A 22,421-nucleotide genomic window follows, 5' to 3' on the forward strand; every position below is an offset into this window, starting at 1 on the left:
GCTTGTGTCGATGTGTTTTTGTTCATTTAAAACTGATTTTACCGTGGATTGGAACATATTCTCGGCTCTCCTGTTCGGCATCTGTGTTGATGTGGAGACGACTTCCGACGCTGAAGAGTGACGTTGCTCGTTAAGAACACGTCACGCAAATAAACAAATCTGATTAAACGGTTGATTTTGTGCTTGCTCGAGAGGCCGTTAATGGGCTGGGTCCCAGACTATTCTCACAGTGTTTGAAAAATACAGGGAGAACAGTCTGGCCGTGCCAGGCAACAAGATCTGCACCTGAATGTCCATGTTACCAAAGTCAATTGCTCCCAAAAAAACAAGGCGAGGTGAGCAGGCTTTTTTGCATGAGACAACAAAACCCCTCCCCCAAAGGTTTTTTTTAACTAAATGGAAGACTAGTCTACAATCATCCTTTCTACGAGGGTGAATCAATAATTATCCTCACTTTTATTTTTTTTGTTTATTTTAAAAACAAAAAACACAAAAAAGATTTTTCTAAAAAATCACCCATTTCGATGCACTTGTTCCAGCGGTCTATAAGCTTATGAATGCCATCGAAGAAGAAAGTCTTTGCTGGTCACACAACCATTTATGCACCGCTTTTTGCACTGCTTCATCAGAAGAAAATTTACGACCCCGTAATGCATTTTTGAGTGGAGCAAAGAGATGATCGTCAGAAGGAGCAAGATCTGGGCTGTATGCAGGATGCTCCAGCACCTCAAAACCTAGTTTGTTAATGGTTTCTGTGGTTTCCTTGGCAACATGTGGGCTTGCATTGTCATGCTGCAGCAAAACTTTCTTTGACTGTAATCCTCAGCGTTTGGTGCGAATTGCAGGCTTCAGGCACTTGGCTAGCAAATCACAGCGCCTTTCACTGTTGATTGTACTCCCCTTTTCCAGATAATCCTCCAAACTACGCCATTCGGAATCTCAAAAAATGGTTAGCATAACCCAGGGGTGTCAAGCCAGTCCCCAAGGGCCAGAGTGGGTGCGGGTTTTTGTTCAAGCGCATCATCAGGACAGCCTTTCACCATTCTGGTGCCTTACAAGTGTAATCAGTTGACTGCAGTCAGGCGCTGCTTTTTTAGCAGAAACCTCAACCTGGTTGAACTGTCTGTGCTGGATCTGTTGGAACAAAGACTCCTTTCCTGCAAAAAGTTGACTCTTGAATTTTTTCGTTACCAGGGAGGATGGATGTTTCCACACCGAGCTTTGCCTGTTGGTTTCAGGAAACCATGATTCATCTCCAGTGACTATTTGACTCAAAAATTCTTTACCTTCATTGTTGTAGCGGTTCCGTAATGTTTGGCAGATCTCCATACGTCTATGCTTGTGCTCTTCTGTAAGCTGTCTTGGCACCCACCTTGCACCTTGCAACTTTATTGTAGCCAAGGATTCCATGAATGACTGCTTGAGCAGAGTCAAAACTGATCTGCAAATATTGTGCTATTTCATCAATGGCTATGCGTCGGTTTGCCAATATCATTTGTTGAACTTGCACAGTCTTCTCATTACTGGTGGAAGTTGATGGACGTCCTGCTCCTTCTTGTTGTTTCACAGTGGTCCAGCCAGTTTTAAACTTCTCAATCCACTCATATACCATTCTTCTCTATAGTGCATTGTCTCCATATGGTGCTAAGAGTCTTTTATGAATTTCTGGCCCCGGTGAACCTTCTGACCACAAAAATAAGACCACAGCACGTTGTTGTTCTCTGGTCGATTGTGCAAGAGGAGCATCCATTTTTATCAACTGAAAAATAACATGTTAATACTGAGCAAACAATTAGATTAGCTCATCGTGATCACGTGACACAGTGGTCGATACGTGTTTTAAAAAATTGTGAAAATGCTAAACCGAGAGCGCACTATAGCAATGTGCGGATAATTTTTTTTTATTTACCCTCATACATTATCCTCAAACATGGTCAACAATGATGTATTTAGACATCTGTGAACAGTTTTGAATTGTGAAAAATATTATTGCACCATGTCCTTTCTGTATTACTCAAAACATTACTATACTTTGACATGATTTAATTGGATTTATTGCATTTCCATTATTTCCTACAACTGTACTGAAATACAAACACATTAGAGGTAATCATGTCATTTATCTCTGACAATACCTATTAAAACTATAACTATAGCTGTATGAAATGTCATTAGTTTCTTTGGGTGTACCGAATAAAATGTTCGCTGAGTGGACATAAGGAAGCTCTGAGAATAAAGTAAAAGTGTGGGGATGCAAATTCATTACAGTATAATGTGCTTCCATGAAGCCTGATGGGATTCCTTTAGGAAGAAGAGGAGAACGATTATAGGGCTTCACGCTGCCCAGCAGTAGGTGGTGTGGGGGAGAAGCTAGATGGATGAAGAAGCGATCGTCAGCTGTGCGGGTCGCCCTGTGGAATCTCCTGCAAACCTTCCTTTGAAACAGGCCTTTTCAGTCTGCTATTCAAAAACAGTAATTGCATCATCTTTCAAGCCCTTTGCCTACGTCTGACTGGGAGACTGGACCCATTAATCAAACTAATGGAGAAGTAAGTGATTTCAAAATATAGGCTTTGATCATGCAACCGCCATCCTCACTCTTGCTTCGCTTCGGGAGCTCGTCTTCTCCCGGCCGCAGTTATCTTTCTGTTCTCACAGTCCTAAATGTGTGGAGAGTCCTGTGCAAAAGATTATCACTGTATTAGCTTGTGTTAAGCAGCACAAAAGTTCGCCTTCACACAGTTGGCTCATTCTTCACTCAGATTTGGACTTGATTTCATATGTATAGCACAGCATCAAAAGTCGTAGATTATGGAATAGTCCTTCTTAAAACCACTGTGGCCTATTCACTAACAAGAAGCATGCGCCAAAGAGTTGCTATTCAGACCACCGTATTGATCCTAAAGAGACAGATTACGTTTTTAGTCCTCCTCAGGTGTATTGAAATGTCTGTGCCGGCTATATAAAAAGTGTAACCATTACTTCAGGCTACAAGCAGAGCACGCTAGCAAATTAGATTCCCTCCCGCTAAGACATAAATCACTGCTGTGTGAAAACGTCTTAGCATGTTTGATGCAAGCCCCAAATGGGCTGCCAAGAAAACAGCAAAGCACTTGCATGAGTGCTTTATTTATTTGACTAATTTATTGTCCACAAAAAGTGCACAGTTGTTTATTGTGACTTCATGTCTGACTGAGCTGGTTTTTCAAGAACCAATGGCTTTAGAGGGGTATCATACGTGCCACTTTGCAGCCTCTTAAACGCATAATTTCACTTAAACCAATTGAACTGAGTGCTGCATCTTGTCACCTTTCCTGCAGATGGCCTGTTTGTCAGAGCTGTTTGGACCTTACGTCAATGGCTTTGCACTCCCACACACTGGCACTTTTCCTGGTCCAATGTGAGAACATGTCCTGTGTGTGCAGGGTGACGTCCACGCTCATCTGTGAGCTTTTGCCCCCCTACCTTTTTTTTTTTTTTTCGCTCCGCTTCTGTTCTTAATGGGTCGTGTGCCTCGCTTATTTAAAAATGTAATAACGCAGTGCAAATTCATCCTTCCATTTTCCTTACTACTTACTCATTAGACCTAGACTGAGCCATTATCAAGTTTCCTTTGACTGCCCCATTTACTCCCAAAATATCGGATTTTCCATTGCACTTCAGTGCATAATACAAGGGAGATTCTATTCACTTGGAAATGCATATATATTTCACGCAAGCGAGTTGATAGAGTGCACAATATCGGATAATGTTAGCCTTTTATGAGCAAATGGTGGACCTTTGCCCAACTTGATTCAGTTAGCAAGTTGAAAAACACATTTTTCAAATTTCAGATTTGTTTTTAATTCTTTTATGTGACATAGTGGACATATAGCAACATAAAAATACAATGGGAATTATAAAATGTTGGTCAAAATGGGTATTTTCTCTGCAACTAGCCATATTTTTAGTCTCTACTGAAAGAGTGAGACACCGAGTATGGTCATTGAAATAATCACAGTATTTCTTGTTGGGTTGGAGTTGTTTCTTGGGTGGACAGCAATTTTAAGGACATAATGCAAAAAAATAAAAAATGTTCAATACAGTACCGTATTTTTCAGACTATAAGTCGCAGTTTTTTTTCATAGTTTGGCTGGGGGTGCGATCTATACTCAGGAGCAACTTAACTGTGAAATTATTAACACGTTATGATATCATTTCACATGTTATTTTGGTGTTTTGGAGTGACACTGATAGTTTGGTAAACTTGTTAGCATGTTCTTTATGCTATAGTTATCTGATTAACTCTTTAAAAAATCGTTGGGCATTTTATGGCTGGTGCGACTTATACTCAGATGCGACTTGTAGTCCGAAAAGTACGGTACTTGTTTTTTTATTTACCTTTTGTTGTATATTTGAGAGAAAAAGCATATTATTTTGCCTCATTCAAATCTTAATATCTGAACATTTAAATATGTAAACTAAAGTGCAATCACATTCGTAAATGAATGGCTTCCTGTTTTTGAAATGTAAATAAAGCAATCTATTGTGATAAAACAAAAAAATTGCAATAACTGCATTAAACATCAAAGTGAAGTCTAACTGTAACAGTAGTCTTGAAACAAATCTGAATAAGGAAAAACATTGCAATGAAATAATGCAAATTGGTTAAAGTTGAGAGTAGCTGAGATCTGTCATGACAGAACATCGCTTCAATGATATCTGGTGGCATCTAGCGTCGTGAATGGGTATAATGTCTAGACCGCGAATATAAGACGACCCCCTCTTTTTCAGTCTTATTTCAATGCAAAAAACAGCGTCTTATATTCGGGCCGATACGTTACTTTTTACTTGTAAATTTTAAAGCATGTACTTCTGTACTATTACTTCTGTACTTTTATCTTAGCGACTTATATTTTTACCTAAGTATTTTATTTTTCCCTTTTATCTGTACTTTCATTTAAGTAAAAAAAAAAAAAAAAAAAAGGTAAGTACTTCATCCTCCACTGCAATAGCCTATCGCTATTTAAATAAACAAATTTCAACTTTGCAGACGAATGCACAAGCTTACAAGTTTAAAAGCTATAAGTTTTAATATAGTAACAGATTAGTTTAATACAAATTGAACTAAGCAGTCGAGTCGACAAGATGATTTGACTCACCAAAGAATGAATTTGTGGAGGGTATTATCATCCCATCTCATCACCCCTGAAAAGCATGAAAACCGAATGGTAAAAACGCTGTGGTAATGAAATCAAATCCTCTGTGGGTCTGCTTCTTCTCCTATTCACTTGTTCACGCAACGGGACTGCACTGTCGCCAACAGCTATGGGGTGGAATTGCAAAAGCGATAATTGAATCCTGCAGTTGTTCCTCTTGCCAGCTGATTGACAGAACAGGGGCACTTCATGGGCCATTGAAATTAGAGGTGGGGCCAGTGCCCCTGTGGCCCTACCTCTAAAACCGCCACTGTACTGAAGTCAAAATTTCAAACCCAGGTAGTTATGTTAACAATTAGATCACCACACTGCCCTCACACATTGTGGAGAAATGTCTCGCTTCAGGGAGATAATTGCAATAATATCCATACACTGACATGTCCCATTAAGATACAAATACATTTTAGAGGCATTTTGTGGAGCGATGACATAGCTAAAGGACGAATTGATTAACTTTTGATCATGGACTGGATTATATTTGTGAAATGGACATACTCAAAACGTAATGAATAAATTTATAACATAATGACTACGGGCTGTTGCCGTCGTTTGACCCAAGGGCGAACTGATTAACCTTTGATCATGGTCTGGATGTGGCTCAGATTTAAAATGGGCCAATCTCAAAAAGTTTTGAATAGATATAGAGAATTGATGTAGCTTTTGGGTTAAATTGAGGCTGAATGGGTTTCATATAGATGAGTTTGGTAAGGATAAGCAAGGTCATCACCAATGTGTGAGCTTCCCTAATTCAATTCTGAATATTGGATCGCATAACTGTAGATTGGGTAGGTATACCTAATATTATGGTGGAGGTATAATGCATCCCCTTGGCCTTCATTTACTCAGTTTTATGACTTATGGAAGTATCAAAATATTACAGATCGTTGTCAGTTTGAAAAGTACAGCTCAAACATTATCACGACATATCTGATTGCCACCTTTCACCCTGTGGTTGATGGTACAGTTACATGGAAAATTACCCCTGAGGCTTAATAACCCCTTCCACGGAATGGTCGATTTCCCGTGCTCTTGCTCCAAGGTTACTTACGCAAAAAGATAATCTCTTATGTTTAAAACCTTTTCCAGGATAAAATTAATAACATTGCTATGTGAAACTGATTACTTGGGTCTCATAATAAAGAAGCTATTATACCATCTGAGCTATAATCTAAAATGTTTTTCTGTACCCACTTGTGACAATTTTTTTCTGAATTGGGATGTTTTCCTGTCAACTACAGTGTGTCCTCTGAGAATAGAACCGTAACGTTGGGCTGTGAAAATGTCTGAAGCATTTACATACATTGTATTTTCCTCAAGCAAGGCTTTGACAAAGCCAACCTTTTATAAAAGCAATTTTCTGATATGTCAAACATGACTCCCTTTTCAAACACCTTGTGGGTGTTAATGGCAAACGGTAGGTTAAAAAATACAATTTACAACCTTTCCCTGTGCCATCAAAAGAATTTCAGCGATGAAAATGACACTGTGGGGAGGGGGAGGGTGGACATAACAGGAAATTGTTAATGAATATTCTTATCTGGAAGTTAATCATCTTATGCCCTCGTGGTCTACTTCTCAGAGCCTTGGCTGTAGTTAAGAAGATGATCAGATGGCATGCAGCACATCTGGAGAACATTAATGTCAAATTAGACCTTCATTCAAGGAAGACATGCAAAGGGGAAAATATGTATATTAGCATAGATGCATGGATGAAAACTGTGGAGAACAGGTCACGTGCTTTGAAATGCAAGATATCTTCATCCAAAATCAAGTTTTACATTCATAGGCAAGAAAGAAGCAGAGCTGCATTGAGTTTTTGTTTGGATGTGCATATTAGTGTTCGGGAACAGTGTTGACTGTCGCAAGTAGCATTGACATGGGTCAGCACACTAAGTGATAAGACTATGATAGATAGACGCCTACATACATGCTTGCATGTTTAACAATGCTTAATTTTGTATGTACACATGCGATTTATGAGTGGTAGAATGTGGAATTGCCACCGCTCACCCCCATTGCACCAATCATGCCCGAGGTACCTTAAAGCAACACTTGGTAACTTTTCTATTTTGGTTGATTTTAGCGGATTTTAGTGTTTTGCCTGAAGGAAGCTGTGTTTCCCATGAGGACCAGCACTGCGTTTCCCATGAGAACCAGAGCACACACGCATGGTTTCGTAAAATCATCAGTCAATCAAAAATGAATCTCCCGGTCGCCTGCAGATGGATTAAACAACATTTCTGTTTCAAGTAGCTGTGTGAAGGATGAATAGTAATAACGCAATAAATCCAGTTATGGCTAAACAATAGCTTATGATGGTTAGCAACCGTGTGGCTTAATGTGGCTAACCCCTCCACCCCATTTTTGTATAGCCTGGTAGCCTCCCTTGTTTTTTTCCTCCTCAGATAAAACTTTGTCTCTTTTGTTGCTCTGCCATCTCCACAGAATTCATGCGAAAGCATTCGCATCGACTTCCGTCTTTATAATGAATAGGGAAAGGGGGAAGTGACGTATGGCGTAAAGCAGTCAACACTAGTTTTTTGTTTGGCAGGGTTACTGCCACCCTCCTCAAATTAGTGCCGCTGAAAGCGATACAGACACCCTCTAGATATAAAAGAGATGTCATTCAACTAGTTGTCAGTCGACATATTATCACATGTTATGTTATAGTGTAAAGCGCTTTGAGCTCCTTGAAAGGTGAAAAAGCGCTATATACTGGACTGTCTCAGAAAATTAGAATACACAATATTCTAAATTTTTGAGACAGTCCTGTGTATATATACAGGACTGTCTCAGGAAATTAGAATACACAATATTCTAATTTCCTGACTGTCTCAGGAAATTAGAATATTGTGTATTCTAATTTCCTGAGACAGTCCTGTATATATACACAGGACTGTCTCAAAAAATTAGAATATTGTGTATTCTAATTTCCTGAGACAGTCCAGTAAGTATAACACCATTTACCATTTATAAAAGTTGAAAAGTTACTTTGTGTTCCTTTAACATGTCTATTTTGATGAGTATTTCACAAACAACAGTTTTAAGTTGTGGGCTTCATTGAACTTCATGAACATTAACATCAATCTGATCATGATTACACAGTCAGGCCAAAATGTCTTGCCCCTTGACACATTTCCTTCAATCACAACTCACTAAAGATATAGCCTACTGAACATTGCTATAATGTTGCATTTGACAAGTGGGTTGGCAAGCATTCTAGAGACGGTAGAGATCAAATATGCGTCGCACTTGCCCTTTGAAACAGGAAGACAAAATGTGCACTATTTCGCACACTGTCAGTCAGATCCGACCCACCGGTCCTTCTTTATAGATCCTGCATGATAGACACGAGGCAACAACGAGGCCTCATCAGGCGTGTTTGTCATGTCAGGGCATGACATTTAAGTGATTGAGAAGCCGCTCAAGTCTAATGCAATGCTAATGTGTCAGTTCTGCACGCGTACCTGCATATCAAAGCAAGTCATTTCTGTTGGCAAAAAAAAGAATGGAGCATTTGTGTCTTCTTGTATCTCTGAAACAAGATGAAGAAGTCACTCTTGTACAGGGGTGCCCAAGTCCGGTCCTCGAGAGCCCCTATCCAGCTTTTTTTCCATGTCTCCCACAGTTAACACACCTGAATCAAATGATTAGCTCATCAGGAAGCTCTGCCGGAGCATGATAACAATCCTGATTATTTGATTCAGGTGTGTTGGAGCAGGGAGACATGGAAAAAAAGCTGGATAGGGGCTCTAGAGGACCGGACTTGGGCACCACTGCTCTTGTACATTTTGACAGCCTCTGCATTGAAAACTTCCAAGACATTTTTTTAAACCAGTTGAGAGATTTCTATACTACAGTAAGTCAGATGCAACCTATCCCGCCACCTGCAGCAACTTATTACATATTTATGTTTCCAAATAAAACATGTCTGAACTCTCTCAGAATGTGTTCTCCAGTGTGTGAAAGGAAAGTTGTGTGCGTCATTAAAAGATAGGAATTTTACAAAGTGCTTTCACGGGCTTTTCTCACCTGTAGTCGTTCTACTGACGCCAGGTAATGGAGTTGTGCATTATTCATATGCATTAAAATGGCATTATTTTGCTAATAGGCGCTCCATCTGAGCAGCCAGAAACATTGAAATTTCAAAAAGCTGGTAAGTTGTCCTGAAATAAAATATAAATAAAATTTTAAAACTTCTTTTTCAAGACAGATCCTCAACATGATCAAACTTTGAAGCCATAGATGCATGCAAAATATAAAATAAATGCCATGTCTCGAAAGTCTTGTGAATGATTTGTGTTGGTTCCTGTAGGACTCTTATTTTGGTAGTGGCGTTCTTCCCTGCTTCAACGTTACTTCCTGCTCTTGCCAATCAGTTTGATCGTGTCCACCTGTGACCCTCTGTATAAATAGTCGACATCTTACATTGCCCTGTGCTGGTTTGTCTGGTATCCTGCCACATCCTTGTGTAAGCATTTTTGACTGCGATTTATGTTTTGAACCAAGGCCTTTTGTGAAGTTTACTCAGTTGATTGGTGTCCAGCTGTTGCTGTGATTTTTAGTTATCTTTGTTTTTTTTAATCTTAAGAACTGGAAAATAAACCCTTGTTTGAACTGAACTGTCGAGCATTTGGGTCCTTGCATGCATTCTTGTCAGAATAAACAGCCCACCGACAAGGATGCACTGCAAATTTCAGCCCATTTCGGTCGGAACAAACAGACCTCTGACAAGGATGCACCAAAGGACCCAAATGCTACACAGTTCAAATAAGTTTTTTTCCAGTTCTTAAGGTTAAAAAAAAATATGAAGGTAACGAATAATCACAGCAACAGCTGGACACCAATCAACTGAGTAAACGGCACAAAAGGCATTAGTTCAAAACATAAATCGTTGTCAAAAAGGCTTAAACAAGGATATGGTACAGGACGTGGTAGGATACCAGACAAACAGACACAGGGCAGGGTTAGACGCCGACTATTTATACAGAGGACATGATTAGCCTGATTGGCAAGAGCAGGAAGTAAAGGTCAAGCAAGGAGGAACGTCACTATCAAAATAAAAGAGTCCTACATGAGCCAACACAAAACCATACCTGTCAAGTTGTAGGGTTTCGGCAAAATTTGTACAAATGAGCACTGATTTTTAAATGTGTGTACGCTGTACGTTCAAAATCTGCACGTTTTCCGTGCATTACGTTTTTTTTCCCCTCCGGATTTTGTCACCGTTTCGGCAACAAGACAATGTGCGTTACGATGCGTTGCTACGTTGGTTGAGAGAAAAGTCAGAGACACTGAGAGAGAAGAGTGTTGTGACGTTGTAGCAAACGCGATGCTAGGCTAGGTGGCTCCAATATTTCCTGACTGTAGCCGACAGCCTACAATCTACGCCTAGATATAAAATGCTTATACAACTAGATGCGAAATGAGACGGCGGCATTAGTAAACAGCCGCAATTTTAAAGCAGTAGACTTCTCAGAAAGGCTCTGTTGTAGTGAACCTTCCTAGCGAACGATTGCAACTTTTTATCTAAAGTACTCCTAAATCGGCAAAATCTTGACTTGAATCTATCTTTAAATTATGAAATAGTTTTAAAACATTAATATGTCGAAAGTAGACAGAAGGGAACTAATACAAAAACGGTAGCAATTTTAACAACTTTAACAGTAGTTTCACAACATTAAACGATTTCCAAACATAGCTAAGGTTACTAGGTTTTTTTTTGTTTCTTTTTTTAATGAAAAAAAAAACATGAAAGGTAACACCATTTACTTTGCCAAGTTACTAATTACTCTTCTTCAAAAGAAATGTTCCCTGACTCATAGATTGCATCGGTAAGTTAATTTTATCACTTGACCTTTTTACTTTATAACTGGACACACTAACGCAGGGGTTTTCAACCCAGTCCTCAAGGCACACTGTGGGTCCTGGTTTTTGTTCCAGCCGATCCAGCAGAGACAGTTGAACCAATGAGGCTTCTGCTAAAACAAGCCACACCTGACTGCAATCAACTGATTGCACTTGTAAAACACCAGATTGGGGAAAAAGTGTTGTCATCTTGTTTGGTAAGAATGAAATCCTGCACCCACAGTGTGCCTTAGTGGAATAGGTTGGGAACCCCTGCACTAACGAACTATGTTCAAGTCAAACTGAATTGCGAGCTGAAGTGCAGCCATCAAGACAAAATAGAAATTTCCAGAAGTGCTACATGCAATTATAACAAAAGTCACTGTTAAATTTTAGTAATCAGGATGTAGCTGAAGATATTGATTGTTCTTTGATTGCACCAGGTAATAAGTTACAATATTACCAATAAATTCATATTATTTTAAAAATTGAGTTTTATTTTTGTTTCATATTGCACACTTTATAGAACGTTGTAAGATTAGTCACCAATTTGTAAGGGCATACAGTGCGTCACTATTTGTCAGATTGCCAACGGCCTCGGGTTGATGTGTATGCAAAACATTAACAAGACTTCCGTGACATGACAATAAATCTTCACTATTCAGTGGCGTGTCTTTGATTGGGGCTCTATTTTGAAAGTACCAGCCCTGAAATCCACACAAAATGACTGCTTCAAATAAAGATAGATAATTTTGCATTCAATTCCAAGGATGGGTTCCAAGGATTTGTTCTAAAAACGTACTTCCTGTCAAAATAGCTGCATGCATGCCTTTTTTGTCGAAACTAATTTTCTCACTTTTTCCATTTTAAATTTAGGATTGTTGTGTTCGCAACCCCTAAAATACATACATTTTCATCAGGAAATACCTTTTCATTAAGGGAATTTTGGGCATGTGGAGGCTTCCCAAAATGCAATTCATTTTATGAGTTATGTTATAAGAAAGACTTCAGTATTTCTACAAATGTTCTTTTGTCACAGTTGGAACCTTCATTTAATCAGCTACTCATAAACAGTTCTTGCTCTCATCATTGGTGTTTTTCTCTTGTGAATTAATTAAAAACAATGGCATTAAAACTATTGAAAATGTATGCACTTGAGTCTTCTGGTAACTGTAATTACACTAAACCAAAGGGGAACAAACAGTTTTGGTACACTAGATGGTTTCCTCTCTGTTAATTATCCCAATTCATTACCATCTATCAGTTCCCCAATTGAAATTCCTCATCAAAGATTTACAAGCTAAATTTCCCCTAGGTGAAAATTTAGTGTTTTTGTTGAGAATCTCCCGAGGGGATCCCATCAGAAATGCAAATTCATCCACTGCTAAGGTACCTGCTGTGTTTAATGTATGAATTATTTTTGCTTTGTGGCACACATTTTGTGTAAAAATATTACCTGAAAAAACATGTGTAAAAGAAGCAGCTAAAGTCCACTAAAAAATAAGACAAGAGTAAAGACCTTAGTTGATCTTCTGTACTGCTTATCCAGGGTTGCAGGGTTGCTGGTGCCTATCCCCACTAACTATTGGCAGGAGATGGGGTATACTCTGAACTGGTCGGCAGCGGTTCGCAAAAGTAGAAACCTAATTCGTACACATTTTTAAAATATATTTCACATTTATTCAAACTATTCTCAATGTCTCACCCTGAAATAAAACACATTTTTTTAACTCTGTAGTTGTTTTATCACACAGAAGATGAATTGTATTGTATACCTGATGCTATAAGAAACGCACAATTGCAATTTTCTCCTGCTCATGTTTTTTCCTAGGAAAAAAAAAAAAAAAAAATCATTTCAACTGTTAGAAGCTTCTCGGTGTGTAGTGTACTCCACTACAGAATGCTTTTCGCAGCTTCTTGTGCATTGCTATGATGATCTCTGATGCATTTCAGCTCTTTTTTCCCCTTTGGCATTTAAAGTGAATGACAAAGAGAAATTGCAGCAAATGATTCTTTTGAATGTTTTCCCGCCGAAGAAACTCAGCCGTCTGGAGTGTATCCACCCCCATCCCCTCAGCCTCGTCTTCACGACTTCACCGCCGCCTGTTTCCACATCCGCCACTGCACTCTTTCAATCCCTTCTGAACTTGCCTCCGTTTTAAATTTAAGTTGGCGTTTCCCTTGTTGCTTATGGCGACCGTATAAGAACAAGCCTGAGGGTTTCTTTTGCCGTTTGGAGAAGCTGGTGTCAACGGCACAGAATATTCTTCAGATGTGACTCCAGGCTCTCCCTTCTCATAGATTGCATTGCTTCCCAGAGATTTGCGCTTGCATCATCTTTTACCGATTTGAATGTTGCACAAATACGAAACCACTCAGCCCAGCTTGGTGACAACATTTAAACTCCTTTTCAAAGATGGCTATGAAATATAGTATGTGGGAATCAAGCAGGCTGGAGAGAAACTGTGCTTGGTTCCAAATTCGATTAGGAAAGGGCTGATTATGCACATTGTAACATGGAAGAATTATATTCAGATGCCTTTTGTCTTCTAAGTGCTGCTTGTTCGGAATCCTAATGAGTAACCTACATTATCATCATACACTACATGTCCTTTTGTGAGCCTGATAGCATTGTATTGTTACAAATCTATAGATGGATTATGTATGGAATGGAATTATGCTATTGTATTGATGCAACATAGTTATGGGATTTTTCTTGCCTGTGCTTCTCCTTATCAATAATGTATTTTAAGGATTCTACAAAAGGGTATATGAATAATATCGTTTTACTCTATGCAAGGTTTAAAGATAATTAAAAAAGTAATTCTTCAAAGATTTTATAATTATCAATTATCTACTGGTACATTTCGGAAGAGTAGCTGAAGTAAAAAATTTTAATCAATACTGTATATCGTCTGTGTCACTTCCCAACCAATCTGGATTCAGATTTTTTTTTTTTTTTTTGGGGGGGGTAGTACTATTGTACTTGAGCAAAGGAAGAATTCTGCTAACTGTCCTGAAATACAGTGGTACTTCGACATCGGAACGTAGATCCTGTCGACCTCCGACGTAAAATTTGACTTGTCAGTAGTCTCGACATTTGACAACATGGTTGAAATTCGACGATTTATGACAGCATCGCAAATACATTGTTTTCTAGCAAGATGGCAGCACAGCTCATTTCCTGTGAGAGAAATCAACGTGGGTCCCAAGAAGGTTAGTGCAGGTGGTGAAAAAAGGAAAATTGAAATTGAAAATGAAATAAAAGAAAAATTTGAGCGTGGTGTGCGCTTCAGTGTACTGGCCTGACAATATGGCCGAAATATGTCGACGATCTCGATGGTCCTCAAATGGAAACCATCAAAATAGTCAAAGCATCAAAGAGGACTACTATTCTCTCTAAACGTCACAGTGCTATTTCAGAGGAGATAGAAAGCCTTTTGCTCATATGGATTAAGGATAAAGAGACATCCACCCACCATCTCCTCCGACCTATGGCCGCCAGTTTCTATAAATTAAGGTTGTAGCGTGGAGCAAGGACAGGAGTCTGAGGCGTTGTGTCAAAATAAGCAGCAAAATTGCGATGCTTTATTGACATTCCAGCAGCAACGTTACATAAAAGTCCACAAGCATGGACACAGGTAAAAACTCACTTCTGGCTTTTTCTTTAACCAAAAAAGTTAAGGAAACATCATTACCATAACTATAGTTCAGCGGGTGAATTATGTAAATACTATTACAAGGTGACAAGAAAAACACTTTTTTATTTCCGATTTATTATCATTATTATTATTCCAATTTGTATTTATAATTTATTTGTTTTGCTATGTGTAATTGTACCTGCAGTACTTATGAAGGATTTAGTGTAGGTTTTTGGGCTGTAGAACAAATTATCGAATTATGATGTATTCTTATGAGAAAATCCTGCTCTACCATTTCGATTTACATACCAGGTCGTGGAACGAATTAAATTCGATTGTATAGGTACCACTGTATTTCACTGATTATTGCTGAATGGCTATGATTTTTAAAACTGGCCACTTCAAAATGTATGGGGCAATCCAACTTAAATGTGAAACCAATAAACATTTTTCACCTGATATTCTAGTTTAGAGAATTGGTGGATTAGTTTCCAAACAGTACTGTACAAGAACATGAATAGGTTATTCATGAGGTTATTCTCAAATGGCAGTATTATTGGTGTACGCTGACATTTTATCCAAGATTGAGATAATGGTGTCAACCATTAAAAATTGTGAATATATTCTCCATGACCTGTTTTTTTAAAGACTTTTTTAAACGCGTTACACCGTTGTTTGATGTCAGACCAAGAACTGATTTTGTGTCGTATCAAAGTCCTTGTCACATTTTGAAAAAGTTTGCTAGAGCCAATGTCATAGCACATTTATTGACTTTATAAATAGTTACCTGGTCAAAGAAGATTTTTTTTCTTGAGGTTTAGGGGTTTTTGTTGTTGTTGTTATGATTAGTCACCGGAAACAGGAAATTAAAGAACCCCGCTGATTTTGAATGATAAACCTGGAATTTAGGTCAGTGCTGGAAGTCTCATTAACTTCTATCAATCGTAATTTGAAAAAAAAGCTGAGGTTGTTTTTCTACGCTTGGTCCACATCTGGATTATTGATATTAATACATGCTCTCTGACAATTTTCTTATGTTCATCATTTATGATTCACCACCTTGAATACGTCTTGCAATATCGTTCAATAGGTCAGGGCATGAACTATTGATTTCGGTAACACTGGGGGTGATATATTTGGTCATATGTTTCCAGCTAGTATCCTAACCTCAGTAAGGGAAAAAAATGTTTTTCAAATTGTCTGGTTGTATAATGACATCACAGAGTTAGAGTTTAAAACGCTATCTTTTTTACTTAATTCTGATCCTCTGAAAATGACATGATCGTGCCCGATTTTTGATCACATAAATTTGATCTGGGACATGCCTTACATATAAAATGCAAAAAGATCTAGTTTTATTTTATACATGTTATCCACCTTAGGAGCTAATTTTCATTATGCTTTTCAACACATTGTTTGCACAAAATAGCAAGGCTAACAACATTCTCAACATTCTATACTGCTAAGACTCTGACCCCAACCAGTTTTTTTTTTTTTTTTTTTTTTTTTTTTTTTTTTTTTTTTTAGTTTAAAGGCATTTCTGTATTTTAGGAGTTTTCTTATTTTTTGCCAGAATAATGTTGCTGATGAAACATTCTAAAATTAAAGTGCACACGGGCACCTACACTTCCCCCATGCAGGAGACTACACATGACTTCACTCGTCTGTCTGCATTTTGTTTTTTTCTCATCTACTACGACTAAAGTGTCCCTACGGCTCTTTGCTTTCAAGTCGAGCAGCCCACGCTCTTCTTCTTCTGTCTTTCTTCACAAAGGCACACACACTCTATGTGACACACACCTTCCACATTGAGTTGTCCTTCAGCCCAGTTAAGATGCGTCTGAATGTCATGTCTATCCTTTACACTGCCTCCCTATAGAGCGCCAACATATCTCAGATAATTTGTAAATGTGTGAAAGCGGTATTTTCCTCAAGTGGATGAGCAACATGTCTCACAAGTCACGCGTGAATGTTTTTGCTGAATTTGAATTTCAAAGCAGTTTTGCACAATTAGGCCTCGAGATGTAGCATTTGAAGCGTGGAGGTAAATATTGCTTTTGGACACTGATGGACGTCGTTTGACTTGATGAAATCGGGAAATTAGAGGGGCATTAAAATCTAAGCGTGACTGTTCTGAAGTTGGGAGATAAGACTAGGGGCTCACGGTGCGATTTACGCCGACTTTTGTAGACGAGTGCTACGTGATGTTAATTGACATCAATTATTGCTGCTTGAGATTATTTTTTTAAATTAAAATAATGTAGCTAGGAATTATTGTTTTTGGGCTTGTTCTCCCCCCGCCCCCATTCTTTTCAACATATTTTTTATATTTTTGAACAGCCTTATCCCTACTTTCTAAGACACACACCTCCTTAATGCCTTATTGCCAACATTATAACATGAGAAAAATAAATCAAAACTATTTCTATTGTGCATATACAGTGGTACCTCTACATATGAAGTTAATTCATTCCAGGACCTTGTTTGTAAGTCGAAATGGTCATATGTTGAGCAGGATTTTCCAATAAGAATACATTATAATTCTATTCATTCGTTCCACAGCCCATAAACCTACACTAAATCCTTAATAAATACTGCTGGTACCATTACAAATGGCAATTAAACATAGCAAAACAAATAAATTATAAAATCGGAATAATAATATCATAATAATAATTCCTGTAATAATGTAACAAATTGGGTTCTAATGTGGTTGATGTGTTGTGCGTGCTGTACCTGAAGCACCGCGTGGCTGATGTGACAGTGAGATAGGTGCGGTTGATATTTTACTTTCTCTTTTAATGTCCTGTTGTTGCTGACGTTAACTGTGGCAGACAGTAGGCGTGTTGTGTTGCACAAGTTCACAATAAATGATTAAAAACGTGACCAAGCTGGCGATTTCTTTGGCTATGTTACCACAACAATAATTGTCACCTTAACTTATAAAGACTGGCGAACGGAGGTCGGAGGAGGACCGTCGAGATCGTAGACATTCTACTGCCGTATTGTCGAGCCAGTTCATTGACGCGCACATCACGCTCATATTCATCTTCATTTTAATGGGAAGCATCCGTTTTTTCCTTTTTTAACCACCTGCACTAACCGTCTTATAACCCATTTCTCTCACGAGAAAATCCGCCGTGCGTCCGTCTTGCGGGTAAACAAACATAAATATTTCGAGCATGTTGTCGGATGTAGAAACAAATGGTGAGTCAAATTTTACATCGGATGTCGAAAAGATCGTGTGTCGAAGTGATCATATGTCGAGGTACCACTGTATTATGCAATTTTATGTTGTAGATCAGACTTTCTAGAACTTTTTAATACATTTACTTTCAACAGTGCCTAACGAAATGAAGTTAGACAAGAATAAAACTGTTATCTCACCCAGTTGATGTGAACAAATGTCAGTGCCCAGTGCGAGCTTGTCATTCAGACAAAGACATGCGTTACACATATTGGCGTTCATTTATCATGCTGAAACATAACATCCTCACATATGGAAGGGTGTCTGTGGAATCTGCACTCAAGCCTTTAATACACGACACCCGTTGATCCACCTAGGTGATTAATGTACATGCCTCCATGCCCACATCGAGGCTGTTTTCATGAGAATTTAGACGGTGATACAAAAGTATATATTTATAGGATAGCATTCTGATTTTCTGGGTTACATCAGCACAAGGATCGCTTTGAAATACGGATGGCAAAAATTATATCATTCCCGGCCACTCAAAAATAAAAAATTATACACCATTCAACAGTCTGACAGAGGTAGGCGCCTCACCCAATGAATCTAACCCTTGCAATATCCAAAAGAGCTCAAAGAAAAAGCAAACAATCCAGTTTTAAACCTTTGACACCAGCAAAACCTTGGTTTTGCCCTTAAGCTTTCCAGGGCAAAAGATTGTGATTTTAATGCTGATCACTTTTGCCCCGTGGCCTGTCAGACTTCATGTTCCAGGTGGTCTTGAATCACAACAATGAAGCTGTGGGGCTTCCTGAGGCTTAACTGACATTGAAAAACCTGTACACTTTGCTCAGAAGGATGTTAAAAGCTGCCCTCTTTTGACCTCCATCTTTTTTGCTTTTCTGCGCAGGCTGTAGAGACCAACCTGGCATCCAAGGACAGTCACTGGGTGTATGCCAACGAGGTGAGTCTAAATACAAACATGCTGATTCAACACACCTTTGTTGCAGATTTTCTAATTTCCTTGCTGTTTCATTTACCTGATACAGCACAACAGCCTTTTGTTTCCACTCTTGATGTCGGCGTGTTCTGAACAGATGTCAAGCCACATGTTACTCTGACCGTAATGCTATGAGAGTCAAGTGCACTTTTAGTGAATATAGACTCCCCCCTTGGCCTCTTTATGTTTCCAATGGCTCCAATTATTCTAAAAAGCAAATGGATGGAAGAAAATAAAAGGGTTGCTCCCAGTTGACCTGCCTGAGAATTTGCATTTCAGTTCTCAGTAGGAACTTGCTTTCCGGAATAGCACACACACACAGATTGGTATCCATTTATCATGTTCAAACATTAAACTCTAAGTAAAGAAAGATGTCACTCTAATCATTGTTCAAGGCTCAATTGATTTGCTAAGATGATTAATGAGTAAGAATTTTTGGGACAGTGGGGGATACACCTTAGGCCTAAATGGAAAATGATGGTTTTATTGTGGCACAATAGAGGTAGAATTTCAATTGGGAGCAGATTATCAATTAAACCATTGTTTTCAAATGTTATTTTTTTTATCATTTAAGAAGAATTTGCAGTTCAGGTATTGGCTCTGGCCTCCCTATGTTGAGCTGGCATGTTCCTTTCATGCTTACATGGATTCAGTGAACTCTCACCTTACACAATCCACTACCCAGTGTGCCTTAAGTGCATCAAGTAGCACTATGACAAGATTTAGTCCGTGTATGTTAGTAATCAATTGGTATTTTTTCATGAATGTGTTGCTTATGGAGGGTTATGGAGGTATTGTCACAGAAAACGCGGGCAAGCAGGTGGTGTGGACCCAAATGCAGGGAAACAAAAACGCAACAAGGCAGAGGTTTGAGGTGGCTTTCATTGTGATAAACTCAAACACACGCTGCGTTCAAACACTGGATTTAGGTAGAAATAGCACAAATGTTTTCTGCATACAAGCATAGAGGCGTGTCTAAAGAGTTATTTGGTCGAGGATTCAAGGCAATTATTATATAAAATAGCACAATGCATGCACTTTGAAACAAGCGAATGGAAAAAATTAATGTCACTTTAGCTTGAAATATTTACGTAAAATGAATGATAACTGCCCGTTTTTTTTTGTTTTGTTTTTTTGCCTTTAACCAATCTAGACTGTTATGTGTTCATATCTATAGAAATCCAGAATGTACATATTTATTTACAAGAACTTTAAACCTAAAAAACTCTTTGTTTTGTGATGGCCGTCATGTTGTATTTTCTTTCCATACACAATGGTGTAACTTTACAGTCAAATGATCAGGTAATTTTCGAAATAGTAATTTAGACAGCTCTGCGTCCATACATTTTTTTTTCACCTTTTACGTGTTTTATTTTATGTAACATTTCAGTTAAAAAAAAAAAAAACAAGGGCCAGATAGCCGGGTAGACGAGCTGAGGCAATAGTAACATCGTAATTCAACCTAAATAAATTGTGATTGGAAAAATGCAAAATGTTGCTTTTGTTGAGTAAAATTAAGATGATTCTGCATGCTTTCCGCAAGTATTACGTTTCTGATGTGAAAATTGAGTGATTTATTAGCTGTTGAAAGCTTGCACTAAATTTAAAAAAAAAAAAAAAGGAGCTATTTCAGGCAAAACCTTATATGATACGAGTGTTAAATATTGCTATTGATCCTGAAAATATAGGTGATTATCTCTGCATTTGGTGATTTTTGTGCTTGTAGCGTAAAATATGAGAAATTTATAGCCATTTTATGTTTTTTTATATAACAGAAATATTTAATTAATTGATTATTAATTAACTAATTTTATTAGGGAACAAATTTTTTGATGTCGCAGCTCATGGGGACTCATATATGCCTAAGGGAGGTGCCTTTTATGGTTTTAGGTCGCTAGCAGTTTTGGTTTTGAAAATATTTGAATTTTAAATTTGTGAAAATAGGCCCCCTACAGATCGGCCCCGAGCCCCGTGTCCCGACAACTGACAGTGAAGTCTATGACCTATCATCCCATGAAACACTACCCGATATTATTATTGTTATCAGTTTAAAAGCTTGCCACTATGTTCCTGGACTCCGTATGTAATTTCACGCCGTTTTGCAGTGTGAACTGACAGTGTTGTTGTACTTAAATGTAATTTAGTTCAAGTGACAAATTATTAACCAAGGGGAGGTGAATATTGATTACTGAAGGTTAATGAAGCATTTTGTATTGCAGAGCTCGCAGTCCAAATGGCCTTACCTTACATTACACCTTACTTTTTTTGTTTATCTGTTTTTAATAACTACCTGCAGATGGCTTTGAATCAGTTCATCCATGCATGTGGGTAAAATATTACCCCACATGGGCTAAAGAGGCCTTGAGCTCCTGAAAATCCTTTCGGTCTGCCTCTTTTAATTCATATTATTGGTTTTGTATGCCTCACAAAGCAGCACACGAAAGGATTCTGCAGTCTGAGCCTGTTTGATAAGTGACAGGCTGTAATTTTTAATTTGAAGCAGTCTTCATACTCGAGCTGGTGCATTCCTTTATTATAGTCTTAGAGAAATTATGTATGAGCTAATGCTGTATTCTTTTTCTTTAGAGCTTAAATGATGTCCAAACAAAATGAGTCTTCTGCAAGATGTTACATTTTACCTTTTGAATTGTGCTTTTGCTAAAGGTGCTCTTCTCTAACCCCCCTCACCTAATTCTTAGGACTATAAAACAAGTTATAGTTCTCTTTCCTTGTAGTAGATCCTCTTTTCCCTTTTATTATCAAAAGGAAACTGCCCATGAAGTGGATGTTCACCTTGAAATGAGGATAGTATTTACACTAGTTGTTGGCCTTCAGAGCGCCGAACTTCTGTACATCTGGAAGTGATTTTTAAATGTTATGACCGCTAACATTAAGCGTTTCACTTAAATTATGTTGTTTTTGTTTTTAATTATACCTCTTTTGGAGCCATTCTGTGATCTGTATCCGAGTATGCATTTTTATTCAAGCAATATAATAATAATAAAAAAAAAAATGCAACAACAACTTAAGTGCAATATTAGCTTTTCAGCAGTCTGGGAGAAGATATGATGGGAAGCTGATTGTTATTTATTAGTGCTAAATTTGTTTTCTCAGACCTTGCGAAACACAGATGCGTACGTCAAATTTTAAGGACGGGCAGTGCATCAGAATAATCAAGGGCGGAAACTGAATCGCGTATCCTAAATTTAGGGTTCATTACATTTGGGCTTGAAATACTATAGTACATGGACAAATTATTGCACTGTGTGCATGTGAATGAACTGGGAAATATTACAGTGAGTGTGTGTGTAGGACAGAAACAGATTCATGATGACGTTACGTGCATGTGAGTGAAAATTTAGGGATTCACATTATATGCGCGTGTCTAGTCAACTTGATTAAATTTTTTTTACCTATATGGACATTCAAATTATTCCATTTACTAGACAATTAGCGGGTCTAGGGATGGGAATTGATACGATTTGTACGATTCCGATTCCATTATCGATATTGCTTAGCGATTCTATTCTTTATCGATTCTCTTA

General features: G+C 38.1%; 1 protein-coding gene across 4 annotated transcripts in view; it reads left to right on the forward strand.

Moving 5' to 3' along the window:
• Positions 1-22,421, forward strand: part of grid1a (glutamate receptor, ionotropic, delta 1a) — a 489,918-nt gene that overhangs the window by 363,054 nt on the left and 104,443 nt on the right. For all 4 annotated transcript variants that reach the window (XM_057847669.1, XM_057847666.1, XM_057847665.1 and 1 more), the window contains one exon: positions 18,787-18,840. In XM_057847669.1, the coding sequence (XP_057703652.1) occupies positions 18,787-18,840 (54 nt within the window). The remainder of the gene's footprint in view (positions 1-18,786; positions 18,841-22,421) is intronic.

The sequence above is a fragment of the Corythoichthys intestinalis genome, chromosome 10 (assembly GCF_030265065.1).
Source record: "Corythoichthys intestinalis isolate RoL2023-P3 chromosome 10, ASM3026506v1, whole genome shotgun sequence".
In the NCBI taxonomy this organism is placed as follows: Eukaryota; Metazoa; Chordata; class Actinopteri; order Syngnathiformes; family Syngnathidae; genus Corythoichthys; species Corythoichthys intestinalis.